Raw genomic sequence first — 27,503 nt, 5'->3', positions numbered from 1 at the left:
GGCAGCTGCTAGACACAACATCGGTTGAATAGTAATGAAGCAATGTTCGAAAGTAAATATCATTTGGGGGTTCCCGCAGTTCTCATCGCCGGTACATGGGATGTTATAGAAGCTGTTTTAATTGGATTCGTTCGGATTTGTCTTGGATAGAATTTAAACATGATTTGAAATTGCCGGTTCGAAAATATGACGACTTTATGATGTAGCAATGTTGTTTATACTAAGCGTTTTGCACTAAAGCTTGCTTCAGATAAAATAAGAACAAAGATAATGACCTGTATTTCAGTTATTTATTGTTGAATACAAGATCTTTTTTTATACAAATGTAGCGTTTTCTTCTAAGAAAAAATACGGTTAAAATTATTCGTCACGGTTTCGAAGGAATTCTCTAATTTTTCCTGTAACTTGGCTCATTAGGCGGCGCACACCTTCCTCGTCCATCGTTTTAGCTATCTTATTCCACCAGGTCGTCATCTGATTGATGTCTTTGGCAACCTTTCCCTTTGCCTTGAGTCTCCTCTTCATGATTGCCCAGTATTTCACAATAGGGCGGAACTGAGGGCAGTTGGGTGGGTTAAGGTTTTTCGGAACAAACTGGACCCCTTTCTCTGCATACCATTCTTGAACGACTTTGATGCAATGACAGCTTGCCAAATCTAGCCAAAACATTACGGGATACTCATTCCTAACGCGACCGTCGTACCGTTCGGATGCTAATTCGTGGTAGAGCAAGTGTGTATATAGCCGTGCTAATCCGCTTCAAGGTCAATCAAAGATTAATCTTTTGTTACTGTGAGCAGTGTACCAGACAAACACGAAACAATAGAAACAATACCGTTAGGCGATTTCAAGTGCTAGTGCAAGTCTGTAGACTTTAAATAGTGATCGAACGTTTGGAGTGGTGCCGTGACCCGGTGCTGTGTGCTTTTTTCCTCCTAGAGGTTTTTTTGCACACGGGCACAGTTACAACTCAATCAACGCGTGGCCCCAGCGGCCGAGCTTTGCTACGGAGCACACCGATTAACCAAGGCCAGGCATTGGTGGCTATTGTTTAAGATAAGTAATATTCTCTTTTCCTATTTTATCTATCGTTTAAATTACCTGATAGTACCCCAGATCTCTTACCCGCACGGATACAATTCCGTGTCATGATAAACATTGAAAAACATAATCCTGATCCACCAGATAATGAAATGGATACAACTGCTAATAGCAACAAACCCCGCGTTGAAAATTATCCCGACGGACTTGCACTCCCGGCCGGACCGTATACGGTTTATTTCCGGCCCAAATTAAATGGAAAAAAATTGAACACTCTTCAATTATCGAGAGAACTGACAAAGCGATACTCTACCGTTAAGAGTATTGACAAGGTGCGCCCAGACAAGCTTAGGGTCTCGTTAACCAGTGCAAAACAGGCTAACGAGATCGTTCAATGCGAGCTCTTTACGCGGGAATATCGTGTGTACATCCCCGCTCGTGAAGTCGAGATTGACGGCGTGGTCACCGATGCCAGTTTGACATGCGAAGACGTTCTTAAGTACGGGATGGGTTGCTTTAAAAACCCCTTACTTAAGACCGTAAAGATACTGGATTGCAAGCGATTGCATTCAGTGTCGATCGCGGGGGATGGTACCAAATCATATCCCCAATCAGACTCGTATCGGGTGACCTTCGCTGGCTCGGCTTTACCTAACTACGTCCTCCTGGACCGAGTGCGCCTCCCTGTTCGTCTTTTTGTTCCGCGTTTAATGAACTGCACCAACTGCAAGCAACTGGGACACACAACATCCCATTGCTGCAATAAGCTCCGTTGTGCTAACTGTGGGGGGTCTCATGCGGATGGCTCTTGCGGTAAACGCACTGAAAAGTGTCTTTACTGTAAGCAGGGTCCGCATGACCTAATGGCATGTCCTGCGTACAAAATGCGCAAGGATAACATGAAGCGTTCCCTGAAGGAACACTCCAAGCGTTCCTTTGCCGACATGCTCAAGAGTGCCACACCCCCTAAACAATCAACGAACATCTATACCTGCTTGTCAACTGACGAGAGCGAGTTTGACGACCCATTGGAAGGTACATCTTCGGCGGTCCCTCATAGCTTTAGAAAAAGAGTAAACAAATCCTCTCATAAGCTCCCAAGTAAGGGTTCGAAGATGTCTTCCGATGGGCCTCCAACATTTATATTTAGGAGTAGTGGAGAAAAAGCTCCGAAGCAAAAAGTTCCTGGTTTCGGAAAACTCAATTCTGAGAAGGAATTCCCACCACTTCCCGGGACACCAAAATCCCCAAGTGCCCCTGAAAACCCAACAGAGAATCAGCTGGGTGCTGGGCTCATAAAATTCTCTGATGTTGTGGACTGGATTTTTACCACCTTCAATATCTCTGATCCCCTTAAAAGCCTGTTTATGGCTTTGATACCTACAGTTAAAACATTTTTGAAGCAGTTGACTGCAAAATGGCCCCTTCTTTCAGCGATCGTATCCTTCGATGGCTAATTCATCCACCGAGGTCACGGATTCAATCACTGTTTTACAGTGGAATTGTAGAAGTATTATCCCATAAATAGATTCTCTCAAAATTCTAGTGAATAATATGAAATGTGACGCATTTGCATTGTGCGAAACTTGGCTAACTTCTGATGTATCCCTGAACTTCCACGATTTTAACATTATTCGCCTGGATCGAGATGATCCCTACGGAGGAGTACTTTTGGGGATTAAAAAGTGCTATTCCTTTTATCGAATTAACCTCCCCTCGATACCAGGTATTGAAGTTGTCGCATGTCATGTCACAATGAAAGGCAAGGACCTTTGCATTGCTTCCATCTACAATCCGCCAAGAACCACGGTTGGGTACCGCTGGCTGAGCGATGTCATGCAGCTCCTCCCCGCGCCGACGTTAGTTTTAGGAGACTTTAACTCTCACGGTACGGGATGGGGTTGTCTTCATGATGACAACAGATCAACTGTGATCTATGATCTTTGCGATAACTTCAATATGACTATCTTGAATACCGGAGAAATGACACGGATTCCTGCACCACCAGCAAGACCAAGCGCGCTGGATTTATCCTTATGCTCGACCTCGCTACGGTTGGATTGCACGTGGAAGGTGATCCCCGATCCCCACGGTAGCGATCATCTACCTATCGTAGTTTCAATCGCTTGCGGATCAAAACCATCGGAGACAATCAATGTTTCGTATGACCTCACACGAAATATTGATTGGAATTACTACGCAAATTCGATGTCGGAAAAATTAGTAACAGCACAAGAACTTCCTCCGGAGGAAGAGTACACGTTTATGGCTGGCTTGATTCTCGATACTGCGATTCAAGCTCAGACGAAACATGTACCTGGCGCGGAAACTAACATCCATCCTCCTAACCCGTGGTGGGACAAAGAGTGCTCATCACTTAACGCGGAAAGATCTTCAGCGTTCAAAAAGTTCAGAAAAAATGGAACACCTGATAATTATCGGAATTACGTGGCGTTAGACAAGCAAATAAAGAACCTAGTTAAAGCAAAGAAACTTGGTTATTGGCGACGGTTTGTTGACGGATTATCAAAAGAAACATCGATGAGCACTCTTTGGAACACAGCCCGACGAATGCGAAACCAAAACACCACGAACGAAAGCGACGAATATTCCAACCGTTGGATATTCGATTTCGCTAAAAAAGTATGCCCAGACTCTGCTCCGGAACAGAAGATCTCCCGCGCCGCGACATCAAATACAAACGAAACACCGTTTTCGATGGTAGAGTTCTCACTTGCACTCTTGTCATGTACCAATAGAGCCCCGGGGTTAGACAGAATTAAATTCAACTTGTTGAAAAATCTTCCTGACTCTGCCAAAAGGCGCTTGCTGAATTTATTCAACAAGTTCCTCGAGGGTAATATTGTCCCACACGATTGGAGACAAGTGCGAGTGATCGCCATTCAAAAACCAGGAAAACCAGCCTCCGATCACAATTCGTATCGGCCGATTGCTATGCTTTCCTGCATCCGGAAATTGTTTGAAAAAATGATTCTCTTTCGTCTAGACAATTGGGTCGAAACTAACGGCTTGCTTTCAGATACACAATTTGGTTTCCGCAGGGGCAAAGGAACGAGCGATTGTCTTGCGTTGCTATCAACAGAAATTCAAATGGCATTTGCTCGTAAAGAACAAATGGCGTCAGTTTTCCTAGACATCAAGGGGGCTTTTGACTCAGTTTCCATAAACATCCTATCTGAGAAGTTGCATCAGCATGGTCTTTCACCAATTTTGAATAACTTTTTGTATAATCTATTGTCCGAGAAACTCATGTATTTCGAGCATGGTGATTTGTCGACAATACGATTCAGTTACATGGGTCTTCCTCAGGGCTCATGCTTAAGTCCCCTTTTATACAATTTTTATGTAAACAATATCGATGAATGTATCAACACATCTTGCACGCTAAGACAACTTGCCGACGACAGCGTTGTGTCCATTATAGGATCCAAATCTGCCGATCTCCAAGGACCATTACAAGATACCCTCGACAACTTGTCGACATGGGCTCTTCAAATGGGTATCGAGTTCTCTACGGAGAAAACTGAGCTGGTTGTATTTTCGAGGAAGCGAGAACCAGCACAATTACAGCTTCAACTAAGGGGTGAAACCATAGCTCAGGTCTTCACATTCAAATATCTCGGGGTCTGGTTCGATTCCAAAGGCACCTGGGGATGTCATGTTAGGTATCTGAAACAAAAATGCTAGCAGAGAATCAACTTTCTTCGTACGATAACCGGATCGTGGTGGGGTGCCCATCCAGGAGACCTGATCAGGCTGTACCAAACAACGATATTGTCCGTGATGGAATACGGATGCTTTTGCTTCCGATCCGCGGCGAACACTCATTTCATCAAGCTGGAAAGAATCCAGTATCGTTGCTTGCGTATTTCCTTAGGTTGCATGCAGTCAACTCATACGATGAGTCTCGAAGTGTTGGCGGGCGTCTTACCGTTAAAAAATCGATTTTGGGATCTCTCATATCGATTTCTAATCCGATGCGATATTTTGAATCCGATGGTGATTGAAAACTTCGAAAGGCTTATCGAGCTTAATTCTCAGACCCGTTTTATGTCCTTGTATTTTGATTACATGGCTCAGAATATTAACCCTTCTTCGTTTGTTCCCAACCGTGCTCATTTCTTGGATACTTCTGATTCTACTGTGTTTTTCGACACATCCATGAAAGAAGAGATTCGTGGAATTTCGGATCACGTACGCCCTCAAGTGGTCCCTAATATTTTTTATAATAAATTTAGAACAGTCAACTGTGAAAAGATGTTTTACACTGACGGTTCAAACATCAACAGGTCCACAGGCTTCGGCATCTTCAATCAAAACATCACCGCTTCTCACAAACTCAATGATCCGGCTTCAGTTTACGTCGCAGAATTAGCTGCTATTCAGTACACCCTTGAGATCATTGAAACCTTGCCCAAAGACCATTACTTCATTGTCACGGACAGTCTAAGCTCAATAGAAGCTCTCCGGGCAATGAAGCCAGGAAAGTATCCCCCATATTTCCTGGGGAAAATACGGGAACATTTGAGAACTTTATCTGAACGGTCTTATTTAATATCGTTAGTCTGTGTCCCTTCGCATTGTTTCATTCCGGGCAATGAAAAAGCAGACTCATTGGCTAAAGTGGGCGCATTGGAAGGTGATATTTATGAAAGACCAATCTGCTTCAATGAATTTTTCAGTATCTCTCGTCAGAAAACTCTCGAAAGTTGGCAAACTTCATGGAGCAATGGCGAACTGGGACGATGGCTACACTCCATTATCCCTAGGGTATCGACGAAACCTTGGTTCAGGGGGATGAACGTGAGTCGCGATTTCATTCGTGTTATGTCGCGGCTCATGTCAAATCACTACACCTTCAACGCACATCTCCGGCGTATTGGGCTCGCGGAGAGCGGTCTCTGCACCTGTGGCGACGGTTATCAGGACATCGAGCATGTCGTGTGGTCGTGCGTAGAGTATCGTGACGTCAGGTCGCAGCTACTGGAATCCCTTAGGGCCCGAGGTAGACCGCCTGAGGTTCCGGTTCGGGATGTGTTGGCGAGTCGGGATAGTTTGTATATGCTTCTAATATACCAGTACCTTAAACACATTAATATACAAGTGTAACTCGTAATATCCTCTCTCTTGTCGAGGCTAAGAATAATCTTCACCTATAGGTTCGAGACTAACATTCGCCCGATTCTCCCAATCCCTAGTCTGTCCACCATCTCTGTCGAAAATAACAAGATCTTTTTGCTGTCACTAATTTTTTCGTTCCCTTTTCCTCCGTTTCTCCACCATCTCGATGTCAACTAATTAGATCTTTGTCGTATTCAGTCATTCGTTCCCATACTCCCTTTTTTCACTCCGTTTTCCACATAATTACTTCTCCATGTTTCTTTCAATCTCTTAGGTAACATCACCATCATCGTCCACGGAAAACTGCTCCAATCGATGACCAACATGCGGACCACCCGCCGGGTATCCGTGGCCTGGGGGTGTTTCTCGCGGACCCACGTTGAATCGTCATCTGGAAGACACTCGTATTACATTCAATCCATCGACCATTGCCGATCGCCAACTGCAACTGCAACTGAATCTGCCAGAATCGACCATTGCGACCGGAATACGTCACTACCCTAATGATAATACCCTAGTTTTAAGTTAGTAGTTAATCAAGATTTGAAAATACCCTTGGCATCTTAGAGCTTTAGCAGTGTGCCTTTAAATATATTATTATTGAATAAAAAAAAAATTACGGGATGGTCATGGGATCGGATGAACGGCCATATTCGTTTTTGGAGACACACTTTTTGGTAAAGTTCCGATGTCATTGTCTTATTTGTAACGAAAACTTTCGTTTTTTGCCACAGTTGCAAATGCCAAATCATAAATTTTCTTGCAAGTTTGTCGGCAAAAACAAATTTAAATTTGGCTGGAACATCCTCCCGAGCCGTTGCCAACTAAAATTTTTGACCTGGCATTTGCCCGAAGTCAGCCTTGACATAGGTTTTATCGTCCATCAGAAGACACCCGTCGAACATGGTCAGCACCTGGACATATAGTTTCCGAGCACGAATTTTGACCACACTATTCTGTTTTATGGTACGATTTGGCTGTTTGCTAGCTCGATACGACTTGATTCCTTCCCGGAGTCGAGTTCTCCTCACGGTACTATGGGCAGCACCGAATTTTCTGGCCAAATCACGGTCCGACAGATTAGGATTCCTCTTAATCATCTTCAAAATCTTACCACGCAGTTTCTGGTCGATAGATCCACTCCGACGATTGGTTTGAGTCTTCCAAATCGTCGTCAATATTTCCTTATACCGTTTGATAAAGCCCCATACAGTATTTATGGGCAATTCCAGCTGTTTAGCTAGATGCAGATTACAATGGATTTGCCAAATAACTGTGCACAATTTTCTCCCTTCTTCCGGCGGAATGTCAAAAATCATACGTGAAGCTGACAAAATTCCCGACACGTGGGCGCCAAGAATTTCCAAACCCGCCCACCAGGAGCGCCACAATATGAGCAAAAGTTTGTTCCAATTCTAAATGAAGCAAGCTTTATATTTTTTTCCTCCGGGTTCCTTACGGCCTCTAGGCGGATCAAGTCCGGAAAGAGATAATAGATACTATCTATCTCCTATTGGACCCAAGCCTCTCAAAAAGCGGATTATAATGTTACGTGAAAAAACCGAACGCGAATTCTGTAATAAAATAATCAATATTAAACATCTTTTTTGAAAGAACCGGGCAAAAAAATAACGTTGAATGCAAAATCCATATTAAAACTAAGTCGATTCTTTCAAAACAAAAGTTTTCATCCGGTTTTTATATTCAAAATTTTTGCCAACTGCCACTGCGGACAAGGCATGGTTTGCTGGTTTGTCATTGACGGCCTAATCCTAGCTGCATTCCACTGCTTTTTGAAGAATCGGCTGGGTTTTTATCCGGTTTTTGTATTCAAAATTGTAGTAAAGTTTTGCTGGTTGAAATCCCTGTGCTCTATGAAAATGCGTAAATCTAGCAATTTTTTCACCTTTATTGATTTCTATTTTGAAACTTAACAATTTCATTGGAAAACGAAATACGACCTCAACGAATTGGCGTTGCCGCATTAGATATTTTTTCATTTTCACTTAATAAACGGAAAAACCACTTACATTTGCCTGGTAGATACCCCTATGGAATTGCTTTGATGCTTACTAGCTAATAGCCAACAAGTTTTCTTTGGAACTACTTTCTGAAGTTCATGAATCAATCTTTATTCAAGAGTACAACAATCAATCATTATTCAAGAAGTACAATGGTAGGTCAACAAAACGGTCGTTAACGCTATCATCTTTCGTTTGTCTTTAATTTAAATTAATTCTAATTACGATTTCAGGATTCGGCGAAATGGCTTTCGGCGAAATGGCATTCGGCGAAGTGACCCATTCGGCGAAATGACATTCGGCGAAATGACATTCGGCGAAATAACCCTTTCGGCGAAATGACTTTCGGCGAAACGGCTTTCGGCGAAATGACTTTCGGCGAAATGGCTTTCGGCGAAATGGCTTTCGGCGAAATGACCCTGATCCCATTAGAATGATAATTTCCATTAGAATATATTTCCCTGGGTGAATAGTTCGTTGTTTCGATATTCCTAATTTTGTTTTTTTAATTTTGAACCACTAATTTGCTATTCGATATTTTTAGATATGTTACTAAGAAAGTTACTGTAAGCTTCTGGGAAATGTACGAGAATATTATATATTGTGTTTAAAAACCCGTACTTTTCAGAAAAAAATATAAAAACATTGAAACTAGTGTTTTGCTCTAAATAAAAGGAATAGAACTGCTAGAAAACCCGACTTTCGATGGAGACCCATAGTGTTATATAGCATACGATTCGGCTCTTATTAAATTGTGGATTAAGTTTGAAGACCAAATGGATGTCACCCCCGGTTCCGGTATAATAGTATAATTGATGTACCCGACAAACCGCACATTGTGCCTCAGCTGAATTTTTTCTAAAATGAATTAACAAATTCCGATAAACTTAGGCTTATTTGAAACTTAGTAATTTGGCACAAATTTGGTAAGTTTATATTCCAGTTCAAGAGATTTTATAACATATGTGACGTAACCGACAAATAAGCTAACAATACTAATGGCCGAGAATAAAATCTTATCAATTTTTTTTTTGAATTAGCAATCTCACACAACTAGGTGAATTAAGAAGTGTATTTTTGTTTTTTTGAAAACACTGATTATATCATTTTTAACGCTTTTCATGGTTTGTAGATGGAATGCTCTACATGTCTTTTTCAGTTTTTTTCTCAAAAGTTGGATCTTTCTTCATAACAAATAAAAAAAGTCATTTTTTTGTCTTTTGTGTTATAACTTTTTCGAAAATGTCCAGTGTTGCATTTATCGATCAAATTTCGACTAGATATTTTCAAAAGATTGTTACTTAAAATCTGAAAATTTTAAATTTGATCAGTATCTAATGGAGAAAACAGGTTGTAAAAACGACATGCAAATGCAACTATGTAATGAAAACCGCTAAAATATTTCCACAGAGACGGTACTCGAATCTGTAGTTAGCTCCTAACCGGGAAAATTGTTTTGCCAATTAAATTACCTTGCAATTGAAAACACTTGAAGAGACAGTCCATTTGACTAGAAGAACCAAGCATGCTCGCTTTACTTGGCCACCACAACATTCAGTTATAAGCATATCTCTATGGAAACACATCCGACAGAAATACAACACCGTTAGATACTGATCAAGTTTAAAACTAGCTCAAGGCAGCTCTATTTATTTATTTATTTATTCATTTATTTATTAGGAGCAAGGGAAAACTCCGCTGGAGCTGAGATTGTTGTTCTCCTTCTCCAGCAGGCATAAACCTCCTCATCTTTGTATCAACAGATAACATTTGTCCATAACATAACGAAATCTTAAATTACCGGGTTTTAATGGTGCTACGAGATAAATTTAAATCAAATTCATCAGAGCAAATATTGAATACGCGACACACACTCGAAAACGGTTCATTAAAGCCATAGTTAGTTCCAGCACGAGGAATTCTGAGAAAGGAATTATACTGCAAATTACGCCGATGAATGTCAAAATTTAGCTGTTGTAGGAGATCTACACAATCAATTCGAGATTGGATGAGGTCCGCGACGAAAACAGATTTCAGTGTATCACGGCGGACAGATAGCAAATCGAGATGTACGAGCCTACATCGGTTTTCGTAGCTTGGGAGATTCAATGAATCTCTTCAGGGCATGCGACACAAAGCAAAACGAAAGAACTTGCTCTGGACAGTTTCAATGCGCATCTTATCAGTTTGGTAATATGGTGCCCAAACAACAACAGCATACTCCATTGTAGAACGAACTAGAGCGCAATATAACGATTTCAGGAAGTATATGTTATTGAAATTTTTTGAGATGCGAAAGATTAAACCTAGCATCTTGAATGCCTTAGAGAGGGTATATTCTATGTGACCTTTGAAACTAAGTTTTGAATCCAATAACACACCAAAATCCTTAATTGATGTCTCCCGTTTTAGTACAGCTTGCGAAATAGTGTAATCATACGTGACCGTAGTTCGTTTACGAGAGAAGGAGGGGTTCAGGACCATTATGTTGACGTTTCACCAATTGGAAAATACATCCAGCTGTGACTGCAAGAGATTTGAGTCTTCCAGATCTTTGATGAGATGAAACAGCTTGAAATCGTCGGCGAATGATAGCATCATACATTGCAATGCGAAATTCAGATCATTTAGATATAGCAGAAATATGAATGGTCCTAGATGGCTTCCCTGAGGAACGCAGGAGCTCACGATGAATGATGTAGTAACGCAGTCGCCAATTTTCACGGTCATACTACGACCAGTCAGATATGATTCCATCCAATTGAGAAAAGGGCCGCTAAATCCAAGCCTGTCCAGCTTTGCAATTGCAATTTGATGGTTAATCTTGTCGAATGCGGCAGTGAGATCTGTATAAATGGCATCAACTTGATGTTGCGCTTGCATAGATCGAATGATATATGATGTATATAGAACAAGATTTGTAGACGTAGACCGTTTAGGCATGAAACCGTGTTGAGTATCAGATATGTAACTGGAGCAGTTGTGAGTTATGAAGTCCAGGATTATTATTTCAAATAGTTTTGAAACTGAACATAATGCCGCAATTCCTCGATAGTTTGGAATAAGCGATCAATCGACTTTCTTATAAACGGGAAAAACGTAAGAGTTTTTTCAAGATTCGGGAAAAAATCCAAGATTGAACAGTTTTGTCAAAGGTACAAGAAGATTTCTGCTGCATTTTTTCAACACTAATGACGGAATACCATCAGGGCCGGAACTTAATGATGATTTCAGTTTCAAAAATGCATTGTTAACGTCAGCAGTCGTAATCGTAGGATGAGGACCAAACGGTGAATGGAGTGGAACGTTGCTGGTGGTGAAGAATTCTCTTCCTGCGTAGACAAAGTTTCTTTGGAGAAAACACTGCTAAAGTAGCTGCGGAATAGGTCACAAACACCAGAAGGGGTCGAAGCATCCAGTTCACAAAAAAACATATGAGTTGGTAGTCCCGATTCATTCCTCTGATCGTTGACATAGTTCCAAAAACGTTTGGGATTATCTTTAATATTATTCTGGATGTTGCGTTGGTAGCTATAGTAGAGCGCCTTATTCAGTCGTTTATAACGGTTGTTAACAAACACATAATGTGATCTTAGTTGAAGAGAAGGATGCTTTGTAAGTTTTTTAAGGTAGACCTTTTTCAACTTTTATAGCGTTTTAGAAGTGAAAGAGGATAAACGTCCTAACAAGACTTAAACAAATCATTGGCAAGTTTCATTTAGATATGTTATATAGAAAAATCGAACCGATTTCTTTAACTAAGAGTCAAATGGAAAACCTTACAGTCCCATAGCCTGCTATTAATTTCCACTCGGATCTGACTTCCGGTTCCGATGATACGAGGTAAATGTTCAATTGTTTTCCTTACATCCCACTCGACCAGTTGTCTTAAGCTTTTACAGTTGGAAAATTTCTGGTGATTTTACATCTTATCAGATGCATATAAATGGAGTGTCATATTTCACACAAATTTATGTTCAAGAACATGTAAAATTGTGTGATTTGAAAATTACATGGCTTTAAAACGAAAGGAATAAAATTGAAAAGATCGACATCAACAACGTGACTTGAACCGAAAAACAGTAGATCACAAAGCACACCAGTTAGTCGACTGAGCCACAGAAGGACATATCTGCTTGTCTGGTAAATCGTGCATATAAATTCATACAGTCTCACTTGCTAGTCGTAAGCAAATTACTCTCGGAGCCAGTAAATTTCTGTATGAATGGAATTTTGTGTTAGTGAGAAGTTAAGTAGTTATGAATTATATCGTTTGAAGAATTATGACATCTGTAAAATTCATAATTTCTTTCTGTGTAGGCTCAAATGAAAGGTCTTGCAATTCCATAGAACCTCACTTAATTACTTCCAGTTCCAGAATTACAGGCTTATATATTATATATAAATTAGGTTTATATATTATATATAAATGTCGTTTTCATGCATGTGTTTTTATACATGTTACGAAAAAAATGAGTAAACTACTTTAAATTAGCCGTATAGTTTTACAATTGGACAGATCTGGTTAGCTGATGATCAAGCATATTGATTTTATGTATACCGGATTTTTGTTTTTAGCTCCGGAAATATCGGAAAAAGTGATCAAAATTGTTGAAAAAATGGAAAAGGTTACGCTTTTTTATGCCCAAACTATTTTGCCCTGATGAGATTGAAAGAAAATTGTTGAAGAATCCCTTCGTTATGCTTATGAAATTATGAGTTATACAAGAAAGGCATCGTTATACCACTAGATGGATAAAAACAGGTTTTTATATCGTAAGTTAAAATATTTTGAAAACTGGATTTTTTGTAGAAAATTGAAGAAAAACGGTTTTTCGTCAATCCTAACAAGGAAATGACATAATAGAAAAAGTACGGCTCTCATATTTCGCATAACGTTTTTTCGTGGAATTGCTAAATCGATGTTTGACATGTATTCTAAAATTGTCAATTTTAGCTAGTTGACAACCTTATGCATACCGAAAATGTTTTAACTTGTTTTTTTTTTTCGATAAATACTGGGACTTTTTATCAAAGTAATTTTCTACCAACATTCACTTTTATTTGGAATAATGTACGAAACCTATTCAAGTAACTTTTCGCTGTTGCTAATGCTAAAATCTACCAATTTTTGATCTTCCTTTTCATCCCGTCAATGTTTGGCATTTTATAATAAATTGTCCATTTTCGTTGGTTGACAACCATTATTAAACAGTTGAAAGTATTTCAAATACAGTCCATTTTGGTTAGGTTAAAAACCCAATGCAACTTAAAAAAGTCTTCATCTAGTGATTTCCCTTTTCATTCAAATCATGATCTTATACAAAAATTGTCATTTTTCGTTGGTTGGTGACACTATTCACCAAGAAAACGCATACATTTACTAATTATCGATTACGAACGGAAAGAAAAATAACCAAAAAAAAAATAAAATGCTGGTGCTGGTCTCCATCTTAATTTTTCAAATTTAAAAACAAATTTTCCCTACCTTCCAACTTACATCTACAGATATTCGAGACGTAGTTTCCCTGACTATTCCTACTTCTATATATAAAATACAAAAAAGTGTGCAAATATTTATTCAAATACTCCGATGAGAGTCATTTCTGGAATTTGTCTTATTACTTTTTAAGCGAATTCTAATCTAAATCAAAGTAAAGTCCAGTATGAGCATGAGATATTTCAGTTTGATGATAAAGTGATTTGTAATTTAGTTCTACTCGGGTTTGCAAACATTAACAAATTTCCTATTCGTCAATAGTGGTTGATTTGTGTGCCACTACAGCCATATTTCAGACATGCAACATCTTAGTACGATTTTACTCGATTTCAACTCATACAAAAACTAATTCTCAAACTTTGAAATCAATTCCACTACTTTCAGACACACAAGAATGTTTTCTTATCGTTTTGCTTTTGGTATGAATCCACACGGAGTAAAGTCTCCAGCTCCGTGAATTTCGGTAGGCCAAACAGGGCCATTAAATGAACAAAAAAGCTCGATACGGATCCCGCTTCCGGAACGGCGAGGGTTATCGCAGTTTTTCTTTCAACAGCAAAAAGTTCACGGGGAGCACGGATGTTGCGAGCTGTTGTGTGGGATGATTGTGGCAATTCATAGTTAGTGTCACGTAATCAAAACTTTCACTTGCCTGATTAGGACAAATGTTCGTCAACTGAATGAACCAAAGATCGTGATCAGCAGCACCTGCCGGAGCAACTTTGTTTCACACGGACGACAATTTCCAGCGTTCGTGCTGTAAAGTTGAAAGCTGACCGTTACTTTGATAGGAATGGCAAAGTTAATTCACGGTCAAATTAACGTAGAAGCAAGTGACAGTTATTAAATGAGGAAAGTACATTTAGCTTTATGTCATTGATGTTATAGTTTTTCATCCAACGAAAACACTGACAGGAAAACATGATGACAAATTCAAAAAAAGTGAAAGATGAAAATATGCGGAAAAGAAATTCCAAGGTTGTGCACCGGACACGACAAGCTGACATTGAAAATGCAATGCTTGAAAAAAAGGTGTGCTCTGTGTGATGTTTTTTATGATTCAATGGAAACGCATGGTAGATTTACACTCCTTCATCTGTCGCTGTCGAATGAGTTGTCTTGAAGTTATACTTTGTCAAACCTTCACAGATTATGACTAAATAACTTTTACCGGGTCATCGGTCATCGATTTACTTTATTTGCTCATATTTACGGCCCACATTCCGATGAATCTGGTTATGAAAACGGTTTAATTGCAAGCACTTTCAATATCATTGGCTGCACCCAGGTAGTTGATTATTGAGGTATGGTTGTTTAAGTTTTGTTTGATCAATCCCGTGAGACTGGAGTGAATGCCGTGTTGGCGTGACAGCTGCAGATAATTACGAAAACAATACGGGAGCTGTTGTTTGTGCGACTATTGACAGTGACATTAAACAGAGAGCAATTTAGGTGTTTACTATTTGTCCCCGTGTAATTATGTGACTCAATAATAGTTCGTCCAATGAAAATAAGCAATTTCATATCTCCGCCGTTCACCGTTCCATACTACCATATGAAAGATTGCTTTTCCAATATGGAGCGTTTCGCGAGATAATGATTTGGTAATTCAACCGTATAATGTAAATTGGATGTCAATCACATAATTGTTCCAACAAAATGAAATGATTAAATCATTGTTCCACGAAATAAAGTTTAAAAGACTGTTTTCTAAATTACGTCGATGGTAAGCGTCGAATGACTCCTTCTACTGGGATTACCGCAACTGAAACCGTAAGCAATAAAGTAGTAAAAACTGCGTAAGAAGAAAGTGTGGAAGCAATGTATAGAAATTAAAGTCATCAAACTTTAAATACTTCGATTTGGATGAAACTTTGCTCAGGTTTTCAGTGTGGAAAACAAATTTGTTTTACTCAGATCAAGCGATCAATTTCACTCAACACTGGTTTTCAAAAGATTCTAGATTAGTACTATTAGTAGTTTCAATAAATCATTGCAACTTGGAAACTGCAAACTGTTGCAGCGCCCTTAGCAAATTTTCCATTGAATTTGCTAGTATTATAGGAAAAAGTAGGAAATTGTGAAGGAAACTCTCATATCAGCGTGGCCGCAACCTTCATGTATAAACATTGTTATAGAAGCGTGCACATTTTTGAGCATTAGTCATCGCAACGATGTTTAAGAAACTTTGTTATAAAACCATAGACAGTTCCGGGCATTAGTCAGCGCAGCAATGTTGTAAAACCAAAGCTATTTTTTTCACGGACACTGGTCACTGCCTCTGGTATAGTGACAGTAGTCTCGGCCTTCGGTAGAACTTCGGGAGAAAGTCGGATGAACTTTCTACTTAAAATCACAAGCTCGGCTTGTACTAAAATCTTCGGGCTTCACCCGAAAGAAGATATTAGGAGTTTAAAAACCCATAGTTGGGAAGAGTTAGAAGGCAGTCGGTAAGCTAGTCAGTCTCAGAGTGTGCGCGGAAAATATCCGTTAGTCTCGGGCGTCGGCCCGTAGACAAGTCAGTTAGTCGGACAGTCACTTCACGTGAGTTCAAGTGCAATCAGTTTTTCAGCAAAGTCGCAAGTCGCGGTTGCCATAGTTTAGAGCGTAGTCAGTAAAATTTTTGAGGACGAGATGAAAATCTGAGTCATTGTGCGGTGAACACGAAAAGGAAGAAGATCGTTCACGTGTTAATAGTCATTTTTCAAGTAGTTTCATTCCGCGTACGATATCGCGGTAGAAAGAAGAGAATTCGCTAAATATGGCTAACAGAGAAGCCTAACTTAGTGTTGAATAGTGATAAGAAAAGAATCCGTTGAAGGTGGCCGATAGAAAGGCACGAAAAAAAAACAGATTTGTCAGCACATAACCTGATGGTTACAAGTGGAAGAAGAAACATTATCTAAGGGATAGTAGATATTTTAAGTGAACAAAACATACAGCCCTAGAAGCGTAGATCCACTTTAGTGTTTCTAAAAAAAGATAAGAATGTGAAGAAACAGAAGTGAATAAAAGTTTACAGAAGAACAAATTTATTATTTTTTTAAATTGTGGAAAAGAAACACTCCTCCAATCCTCGACGCACGCCGCTCGGACTGCGCGGCAATATAGGCTATTCGGATAAATAGGCTATTCACTGTACACCAAAGCCTCCATTTACGAATACAAAAGGGGGTTCGTAAATAAAGTTAATTCGTACAAAAAGTTTACATTATTTGGAATTTACTTTGTAGAAAAAGTTTGTGCAATGAATGTTTCCTAATCATATGGAAATTTTCGGAATGGATTTGATGAGTAGGAGCCAGAAAATAATGTGTGGATTTGTTCCGAAATCCAAGATGGCAACCACCATTTTTATTTCATATTCCTTTGAAACCCTTATAATACAGATATTTTCTGATGGGGCTAGGAGAGCAGATACTGGAAAGCCATGTTTGAGGTCGTTTCGAAATCTACGATGGCGGCTGCCCGGTTTACTGATATTCCTTGAAAGCCCTTGCAATATGGGTAAGGGCTTTCAATAAATATCGATAAACCGAAAGTCACCATATTGAAATTCGAAACGAGCTCGAAAATCGTTTGATATACAGACCGTTACAAAAATATTTTTTTGTGAGGGTTTCTAAAAAATACACGAAAAGCTATCTTGGAAGTCGAAACGACATCAAACATCGTTTTTCGGAATCTGTACCTAGAACCGTTTTTGAAAATACCCACATTGTAAGGGTTTTGAAGGAATATTAATAAACCGGAAGTTACCATCCTTAAACCTTAACGTTTCCGGAATTTACTATTTGAACCAATTCCAAAAATACCCATATTGTAGTGGTTTCCATGAAATATCAAAACAGCAAAGTCTTGGCTTAGTTTCCCATTTATTCTTAGTTAATACATATTTCGATTAAAGCAATAAAACAATAAAGGGGTTCTCTTCAGTAAATAGCATAAATCTGAAAATATTAAGTTTAAACGAACATGTTGTTTGTATAGAAAATCGAAAGCAAAGTCCTGGCATTACATTCCTTTTGTGGAATTTGGCCTTTCTGTTTCAACAGACTTCGCAGCCGATTCTTAGCGTACAGAATCATTGCATGGCTAGTACTATGGATCCTACTGACACTAAGAATCCTTCCAGGTCGGGGCTCGAACATACGACAACTGGCTTGTAAGACCAGCGTCCTGTGCATTGAACCGCCAACCTGGGACAAAAATACCAGCTTCCCGCAAATCACTTTCATTTTATGCAAAAACCTCTTTTTTCGAAGTAGGTTCGTAGAAAAAGTTAACGTTATTTGGGATTTTTGTTCGTTAAAAGAGGTAAAAAAATGTTACGTAAAAAGTGGTTACGTAAAAAAAAGTGTTCGTAAACAAAGGTTTGGGTGTACAAATATGGTGTCCAAGAAGTAGTTGTAGAGAATCGATTTGGCATCCTAAACTTAATATTCACTATAAAAACAGAATGCTTTTTCAATAACTTGAAAACCGCGAGAGAAGAAAATTAAAAAATATCTCTTTATCTTTTTAATAGCTTCATTTTAAAATTTGAATTTGAAGGATGGGTTTGCATATGAAAACTCCCCCCAAACAGAAAAAAAATTTATATACACTGTTTGAAAGGGTTTATGTTGAAGATGATTTTCCCAAAATTTTACCCCTTTAACTGACATATTGGTGGAGTTCGGGTGGTTGTTCTAATTTTCATTTTATTTAAATTTTTCAAAAACCTCTTTCGCAAAAAATTGGAAAAAATCGGGAATATTTTGAAAATTATGGGAAACCTTTCTGATTTTTTCAGAATTTTTCAAAATGTATTGTGAAAAAAAATGTTCAAAATTTCAGAATTTCTTTTAATCGCACTTACAATTTTGGTATCACTCTAGATTTGAAATCAAAAATAAATCATTTATGATTACATTACGCTGCATTTTTGCCAGATTTTTAAAAAATGTGGAAGGGTATAATATCAGACTTTAAAAGAAAAATCAATCGAAAAATCATGCGTCTCCATCAAATTGTCATCATCCGATGGAGACGCATGGTATTTAGTTCTAAAATCATATATCACATGCCCTTAGAACTAAATTCCATGCGTTTCCATATACAGCTTGAGTTCAGGGCTTGAGTATTGACGTAATTAACAATGATAAAAGACACACGCCCGCACGCCTGGCTCGATTTACCAAGCAATGATGAAGGGAATGCATTCGTGAACATGTGTGCCAGCGGACGGTTGTAATTCGTTTCTAACTTCGACATCTGGCGGGATAGTCTGGAGGTTTCGTGGTGAGCTATTAGCAGTCCTAAAAAACACTATAAACCAGACAGAAATCATGTCGAAGCGCTTGCAGCAAGTTCCGAAGACCCAAAAAGAACGTTTTAATTCGCATCGTCGATTTTCTATACAAACAACATGTTCTTTTAAACTTAATATTTTCAGTTTTTTGCTATTTTCTGAAGGGGACCCCTTTATTAAACAGTTTCGGAAAATCGTATTGTTTTATTGCTTCAATCGAAATATTTATTTACTAAGAATGAGAAACTGGGCTATGTATAGTAATCGAACTGCAAAAGCTTTCGCAAATATAGTTTATCGCATTTGCTTGCACTTAGTGGTCTTTTTCTGGCGTTTCATGGAGTACTTTTCTCACGTATCAGTTTAAGCCCGTCTATTCTGTATGTGTCTATTCTCTTTTTCTTGAGTCTGGCAAATCACATTTAAGAACCATTTCCAAATCTAATAGGGGAATACTTTTTTCTGCAAAAAAAACTATAATTTAATTGTCCTTTAGAACTTTTACTAAATATAGCAACAATGTGAGATTAAAATTGACTACAGTGTATTTGTTGATTCATTTGATTTGAATATAAATGTAAAATAAATGTGAAATGACTTATCAGTTCATAAACAAAAACTTTAAATCGTATATTAAAACCTAAATATTTGTCAATTTGTTGCAACATGTTCACTAATACGTTCAAATGAACTGTTTCCCTATATAATTTCTAACTAAATCGAGGCAGACGTTCGGGCGTGTGTAAATAACTTTAGGAATGAAATTCTTTCTTAAGCCCTGAACTCAAGTTGTAGATGGAAACGCATGGTATTTAATTCCAAGGGCATGTGATAAATGATTGTAGCTAACTAAATACCATGCGGCTCCATCGGATGATGTGCTTTGCGTAGAGCGAGCAAACGAGGCCGTTACATGGTTTTTCAAATGATTTATTTTTGTCGTGAATACGACTTACTTTACTATGGGGTGCCTTTTCAAAATTTACCCTCTGAGAGAGTGATAAGTTTTTGATCGTGAATATCTCTTGTTGTATCTAATGAATCAACAAAATTTTTGCTGCATGCCATCGGAAATATGATCACAATTTTAAGATAAAATTTTCAGTTGTGTGACATAATCTCAAATAATTCAAAATTAAACTTTTCTGAAATGTTTGGTATAAACGAGTATCAAAGAGGATAATTCATAAGGCGCATTTGCCTTTCTCGTATTTTGAAAGCTTATAACTCAGCTATCTGTGCAAAGATTTATATAATCCAACTACCAATAGAATCGAAATTTTCCAACTTAAACGTGTATAGCAAAAGCATTGAAGTATTTCAATAGTACACCATTGAAAAACCTGTCTCATTTGACCCATGTCAACACCAGCCAATCAGAACGCGTTCTGAGGAAGAGAACAAAATATCTGCTGCTGTACAACAAATCGTTTGAGAAAATGTTCCGAAAAGTGTTGAATATCGTAGTGAGTTCCTCAATTTGATCCTTCTGAATGCTAGAAACGAATCCCTACAGCATATTAATAGTTTCTTTCAATAAATTATGCAAATCCGAAATGAAAAAATCGACATTAAAATTCTGTATGCCGCTATTTTAGAGCCGTTTAACCGCCCATTAATGAAAAAGCTACAAACGAAGTCAGGTAAAAACAAGCCTCTCAACAAAAATTGGATCAGTTTGGATTCTATCGCCACTGCGAGCAGATGTATTTTGTGTCGTTTGCAATGCTAGTTTCGCTTCCTACAAGAGCGATTACGTCACAGCTGTCAGTCATTTGCATTGATGAAAAAGCAACGGTGGAGAGCATTACACAAAATCAGCCGTTCTAATGGCTCTAAAAGCTTTCTAAAGAACTATTAGGATTTCTTGCTCGCAAATCGAAGGGAAATATCTTCAGTTTAGTGCAAATCTAGAACTGTTTGATTTGATTTTTGCATTTTTCGCTGTGTGAAATTCACAGTAATCTACACACTAAGATTCAATTCCGTTGTTCGGTAATATTTTTGACGAAAACTTTCGGTAATCAATAGAAACTATCGATATTTCGGTACATGAACTTCATTTTACAAAAAATATGCAAATTTTTACCCGACGATCAGTTTTACGTAAGTTTTCATTACAGAATTCTGTAAATAGATATACAATTCATACGGAGTTATTTCTGGTGGACTTGACAGGTTGTGCAGTGCTCCGAAAGGCGCTCATAATTCCGGTCAACCGGGAAGTGGAGTTACATTTTTCTAGATATTTTTTTAATATTTTTTCGTGGATATATAGTGCACCGTAGTCACAACTGGTTCGAACTTTCTTCACTAGTTTCTAAGAAAACTATCCAAATCCGAAAAACCTTATCGTAAGCTTAAATTGTATGTTGTTTTTTGAAATCCGAAAATCTATTCAAATTCAGAATTTAACCAAAAGTAAACAAACGCAAAAAATTACCGAATCATTCGTTAGATCCATTTGGTTTACAGTTTACGGTAGTTGTTTGACAATTCAGAAATAACCGAACGATCGGTATTCAATTCAATTACCGAACTGATTACCGAACGTTCAGCTGTTGAAAGTTCGGTAAAAAATTACCGAATTCTGCGAAATTTTCTAAGTGTGTAGATCAAGTGAAGCCTTCTTTGTTTTTGCGAAAAATGTGGAAAAGGGGAATGCTTGCATAATTCATACAATTGATCAACTAGGAAGTGTTTAGGAACATGCCAGTTGTTATCGTATTCACGACATCCAGTTATGTCTCTGACATTACCGACTCGTCTTTTTAAAGTCTGATATTATACCCGTCCACATAAAAAACTGAAAAAAATTCAGCGTAATGTACTCAAATGATTTATTTTTGATGTGAAATCTAGAGTGATCTCTATGGCAGTTAAAGGGTTAAAATTTCTCTAAGGCAGTTAAAGAGTTAAAATTTTAGAAAATCATCTCCAATATAAACCCTTTAAAACAGTGTATATAAATTTTTTCTGTTTGGGGGCAGTTTTACCTTTTTGTATATGCAAACCCGGCTACACCCTTTGTTCTTACCGACAGTATCACTTCTGTTTTCGCTGATAGAATTGCACACCTAATTCCTTCATTGATCCTACACAATGCAAAAAATCTTGTGATTTTACATCTTATAAGATGCACATAAATGGTGCATCATATTTCACACAAATTCATATTCAAGAACATGTGAAATTGAGTAATTTGATAACAACATGGTTTGAAAACCCGCCGAAATAAAAAAAAAACAAAAGATCAATAGCAGCAACAGCGCGACTTGAACCGAGAAACATTAGATCACAAAGCACATTGGTTAATCGACTAAACCACAGAAGCATATATCTGTTTGTTGAATAATTGATACATATAAATCCATACAGCGGCACTTGTTAGCCGAGTGCGTCATTTGAAAAATTAAGTAGTTATGAATTGTATCGTTTGAAGAATTATGTCATCTGTAAAATTCATAATTTTTATATGTGTATGTAATAACTTTTTAATAGTCAGCTGAATTTTATGACTAAAATAACTACTTTTAAGAATTTATTTCGCAAAAACGTTGACGAGACTATAATTTTCTATTTCTTTCTCGGGTGTCAAAAAAGGCGAGTCAGTAATGTCAGAGACATAACTGGATGTCGTGAATACGATAACAACTGGCATGTTCCTAAACACTTCCTAGTTGATCAATTGTATGAATTATGCAAGCATTCCCCTTTTCCACATTTTTCGCAAAAACAAAGAAGGCTTCACTTGATCTACACACTTAGAAAATTTCGCAGAATTCGGTAATTTTTTACCGAACTTTCAACAGCTGAACGTTCGGTAATCAGTTCGGTAATTGAATTGAATACCGATCGTTCGGTTATTTCTGAATTGTCAAACAACTACCGTAAACTGTAAACCAAATGGATCTAACGAATGATTCGGTAATTTTTTGCGTTTGTTTACTTTTGGTTAAATTCTGAATTTGAATAGATTTTCGGATTTCAAAAAACAACATACAATTTAAGCTTACGATAAGGTTTTTCGGATTTGGATAGTTTTCTTAGAAACTAGTGAAGAAAGTTCGAACCAGTTGTGACTACGGTGCACTATATATCCACGAAAAAATATTAAAAAAATATCTAGAAAAATGTAACTCCACTTCCCGGTTGACCGGAATTATGAGCGCCTTTCGGAGCACTGCACAACCTGTCAAGTCCACCAGAAATAACTCCGTATGAATTGTATATCTATTTACAGAATTCTGTAATGAAAACTTACGTAAAACTGATCGTCGGGTAAAAATTTGCATATTTTTTGTAAAATGAAGTTCATGTACCGAAATATCGATAGTTTCTATTGATTACCGAAAGTTTTCGTCAAAAATATTACCGAACAACGGAATTGAATCTTAGTGTGTAGATTACTGTGAATTTCACACAGCGAAAAATGCAAAAATCAAATCAAACAGTTCTAGATTTGCACTAAACTGAAGATATTTCCCTTCGATTTGCGAGCAAGAAATCCTAATAGTTCTTTAGAAAGCTTTTAGAGCCATTAGAACGGCTGATTTTGTGTAATGCTCTCCACCGTTGCTTTTTCATCAATGCAAATGACTGACAGCTGTGACGTAATCGCTCTTGTAGGAAGCGAAACTAGCATTGCAAACGACACAAAATACATCTGCTCGCAGTGGCGATAGAATCCAAACTGATCCAATTTTTGTTGAGAGGCTTGTTTTTACCTGACTTCGTTTGTAGCTTTTTCATTAATGGGCGGTTAAACGGCTCTAAAATAGCGGCATACAGAATTTTAATGTCGATTTTTTCATTTCGGATTTGCATAATTTATTGAAAGAAACTATTAATATGCTGTAGGGATTCGTTTCTAGCATTCAGAAGGATCAAATTGAGGAACTCACTACGATATTCAACACTTTTCGGAACATTTTCTCAAACGATTTGTTGTACAGCAGCAGATATTTTGTTCTCTTCCTCAGAACGCGTTCTGATTGGCTGGTGTTGACATGGGTCAAATGAGACAGGTTTTTCAATGGTGTACTATTGAAATACTTCAATGCTTTTGCTATACACGTTTAAGTTGGAAAATTTCGATTCTATTGGTAGTTGGATTATATAAATCTTTGCACAGATAGCTGAGTTATAAGCTTTCAAAATACGAGAAAGGCAAATGCGCCTTATGAATTATCCTCTTTGATACTCGTTTATACCAAACATTTCAGAAAAGTTTAATTTTGAATTATTTGAGATTATGTCACACAACTGAAAATTTTATCTTAAAATTGTGATCATATTTCCGATGGCATGCAGCAAAAATTTTGTTGATTCATTAGATACAACAAGAGATATTCACGATCAAAAACTTATCACTCTCTCAGAGGGTAAATTTTGAAAAGGCACCCCATAGTAAAGTAAGTCGTATTCACGACAAAAATGTCTTTTTGAACGTGATGGGAATTCCAAATAAAGAAAGTAGGCGAAATCTCTTTGCAATTTTCTTTCCTTTCAAGAAATGTTGCGTCCGGAATTCGTTTGCTGCATTACTAAGACATCCGGTTTCAGCATTTATTTGTTGCGATAATGGTTTTCATGCTAATTTTCGAAGTTATGCCGATTTTAAATACAAATTTTAGAAATTGTGCGGTTATTTTAGGCGAATTTCAACAATTATGAGGTTTTTAATGCAATACGTATCTTTCCCATAAGAAAAGATTTTTTTAGAATGATCTCTACTCCAAAATTCATATGATGATGATGATGATGATGATGATGGTCCCACCTCATACCCCTACAAAGGTGTGAGCAGAACGAGTTATCTAAATGATAATGAATATTTTACCAGTAAACCAGTAAACAAAAGAAAACGATCTGATTAATCTAGCAGGTATAGATTCTTCTACAAAAGAACGACTGACCACAAAATAACATTCAAATATTTCGGATTTACTATCCAGGGTTAATTAAGAAAATTTCCAACCCGGGAAGATCCTTGATCACATCATGAATCGAACCCGATATCGTTACCAGTATCAGATAGTAATTCACCTGGCCCTTCCCGCCAGACCAGTTCATCGCTACACACATCAGCTACGATGGAGTAACGAGACTGCGGTTGAGCAGAGCCAAGCTCAATTCCATCAACAACTGTCGAACCCAATTAGTTTCCCGAATCTATTCCTTAAATTTAGTAATTTGCGATCAAGGTCAAGAGCAAACTTAACACACTGAATGCTAAGGCTCTTCGGTCAGTCCTGTTCGCTTTCCAAATAGTCACTACCTGCTTCGCGCGCGAGGCTCAAACTTTTGTAGACTGTTCATTATTTTTTAACTCTCAAACAATCTAAAAATCCATCATCATCATACCGAACACAGTAACTTAATACGTCTCACAATAATATATATAAACAACAAAAAAATACAATCTTCGTAATACGTCAAAGAATAAAAAATCTAAAAAATTTGAACTAACTAACTAAATATTTGCTTACAAAGCGGACTTTATGTGTGAAATACATAACTTTTTGAACTCCACCAATGTCGTCGCGCGTTTGATTTCTCTTGGCATCGAATTGAAAAAATTCATTCCCCTGTACAATAATGAGTTTTGCGATCTGGCTAACAAAAAGCTTGGTGTTCTAGCATCAGATGCGTTTCTAGTATTGTACCTATGCAAATCAGTTCCTCTTTCAACTCGATCACACAAATATCGAGGCAGCATGCCATTTAAGATCTTGAAAATAAACACCATGGTTAAGTAGTAAATTCTCTGTTTCACTGAAAGCCATTGTGATGCGTTCAGTAGAAAATCTGAGGAGGTATATCTACCACATTTTAGAATTAATCGCATGATCTTATTTTGCAGTCGCTGTAATCTGAAGATTTGTGTGTTATTAGCAAGAAACAGCATGGATGGGCATGGGTGAAATTACTGTTTTATACAGTAGAATCTTACTATGGATCGTAAAGTCATTTTTCAAACGACATAATACACCATATTTTTTGGCAATCTTCTTGATGACGTTATTAATATGAGATTTGAATGTTATCCATCAATTATGATACTTCATTTCTCTAACGCGATCAATAGTTTCACCATCAATTTCCACATTGGCGTCATGACCGGTGCTAACAGAAGAAATAACCATATATTTAGTTTTCGCGACGTTTAGTTTCAGTTGCCTAAATTTTAACCATCGAACCAGCGAACTTAGATCCTCGTTTAAATGTGCAACAGCTTCATTGAAATCTTTAGCCGTAATGAATAGAACAGTATCGTCTGCAAACAAATTTATATCGCAGAAACGTAAGACTCGCTTCATATAATTAATGTACATAATAAATAGAATTGGACCTAACACACTTCCCTGAGGCACACCAAGTGAATTATCAAGGGAACTAGACACTACATCGTTAAAAACAGTCTTTTGAGATCTACCACATAAATAGTTTTCAAACCATTCATGTGCTATTCCCCCGATGCCAAAACGCCGTAATGTCTGCAACAACAAAAGTCTTTAAATTGTTTCAAAGGCTCTCTTCAGATCCAAGAACACAGCAAAAATACTCTCTTTGGCTTCGATTTTCTCCTTCCATTTTGCCAATACTAGGTTCAAAGCGGTTTCACGAGAGTGATCCTTACATTATCCCGATTGTTCCGGTATTAGCAAACTGTTAGAGTTCAAATAGTTAATCAACTGATCTTTAACAACAAGTTCCAGAATTTTTTCCAGCGTATGCAGCATGTTAATGGAACGGTACTCCTCGGCTTTACCCGTTCCAGTAACCTTGGGGATAGGAACCATCAGAGATTCTTTCCACACTTTTGGCACGTGCCCCGTGTACAACGATTCATTTACCAAATCCAGTAGATCGTGTCCGATAACATGAAAGCAATCCTGTATCACTTTTGAGTTTACATTGTCAATACCAGTCGATTTTCCCAAATTAAAATCATCTCACTTCTCAAATCCATAAATCCATTATTAGGAGTAAGATCCGCTATCTCTGTTCAATACAAATTGACTAGAAAAATTGGACAACAAATGGACCATTCACTTTGGTTTTGCGCATCGCCATAGCAGAAGTATTGCATGATGGCAGTCACCCTGATTGAATTCATTTCGTTACAAGTTCGATGCAGTGATTTGATGTTGCTACTTAGCAATAAAATAGTTTCTCCACTTACCCATGATGTCAACGACACGTAGCGAATCGATGATTGGCTCCATCACCTCCTCCGGAATGCGGGATAGTTTGTTATTTTGGATGCTCAACGTTTCCAGCGAGTTGAGATTTTCGAAAACAAGCGCCGGTAACTGTTTGATGCTGGGTGCGGGAAGGAAGGATCAAACGAATTGAGAAAATGAGATGATTAGTGATTTCAGGCGTAAAATTGTCTTCGCTTGTGTTTTGTCGGATTTCAAACGATTTGGGATCCAAATGCCACTGTGAATTGGCTCTACGATCCGGGCACTAATGGTGCCAAAATGAATGGAAATTATTA

General features: G+C 37.8%; 1 protein-coding gene across 2 annotated transcripts in view; it reads right to left on the bottom strand.

The window, feature by feature from the left end:
* Nucleotides 1–27,503, bottom strand: part of LOC131434972 (slit homolog 2 protein) — a 143,783-nt gene that overhangs the window by 20,510 nt on the left and 95,770 nt on the right. For both annotated transcript variants that reach the window (XM_058602352.1, XM_058602353.1), the window contains one exon: nucleotides 27,186–27,325. In XM_058602352.1, coding sequence (XP_058458335.1) covers nucleotides 27,186–27,325 — 140 coding nt within the window. The remainder of the gene's footprint in view (nucleotides 1–27,185; nucleotides 27,326–27,503) is intronic.

Source organism: Malaya genurostris, chromosome 3, assembly GCF_030247185.1.
Source record: "Malaya genurostris strain Urasoe2022 chromosome 3, Malgen_1.1, whole genome shotgun sequence".
NCBI lineage: Eukaryota > Metazoa > Arthropoda > Insecta > Diptera > Culicidae > Malaya > Malaya genurostris.
The sequence above is the reverse complement of the archived record's forward strand: the minus strand, read 5'-3'. Positions and strand labels throughout refer to the sequence as shown.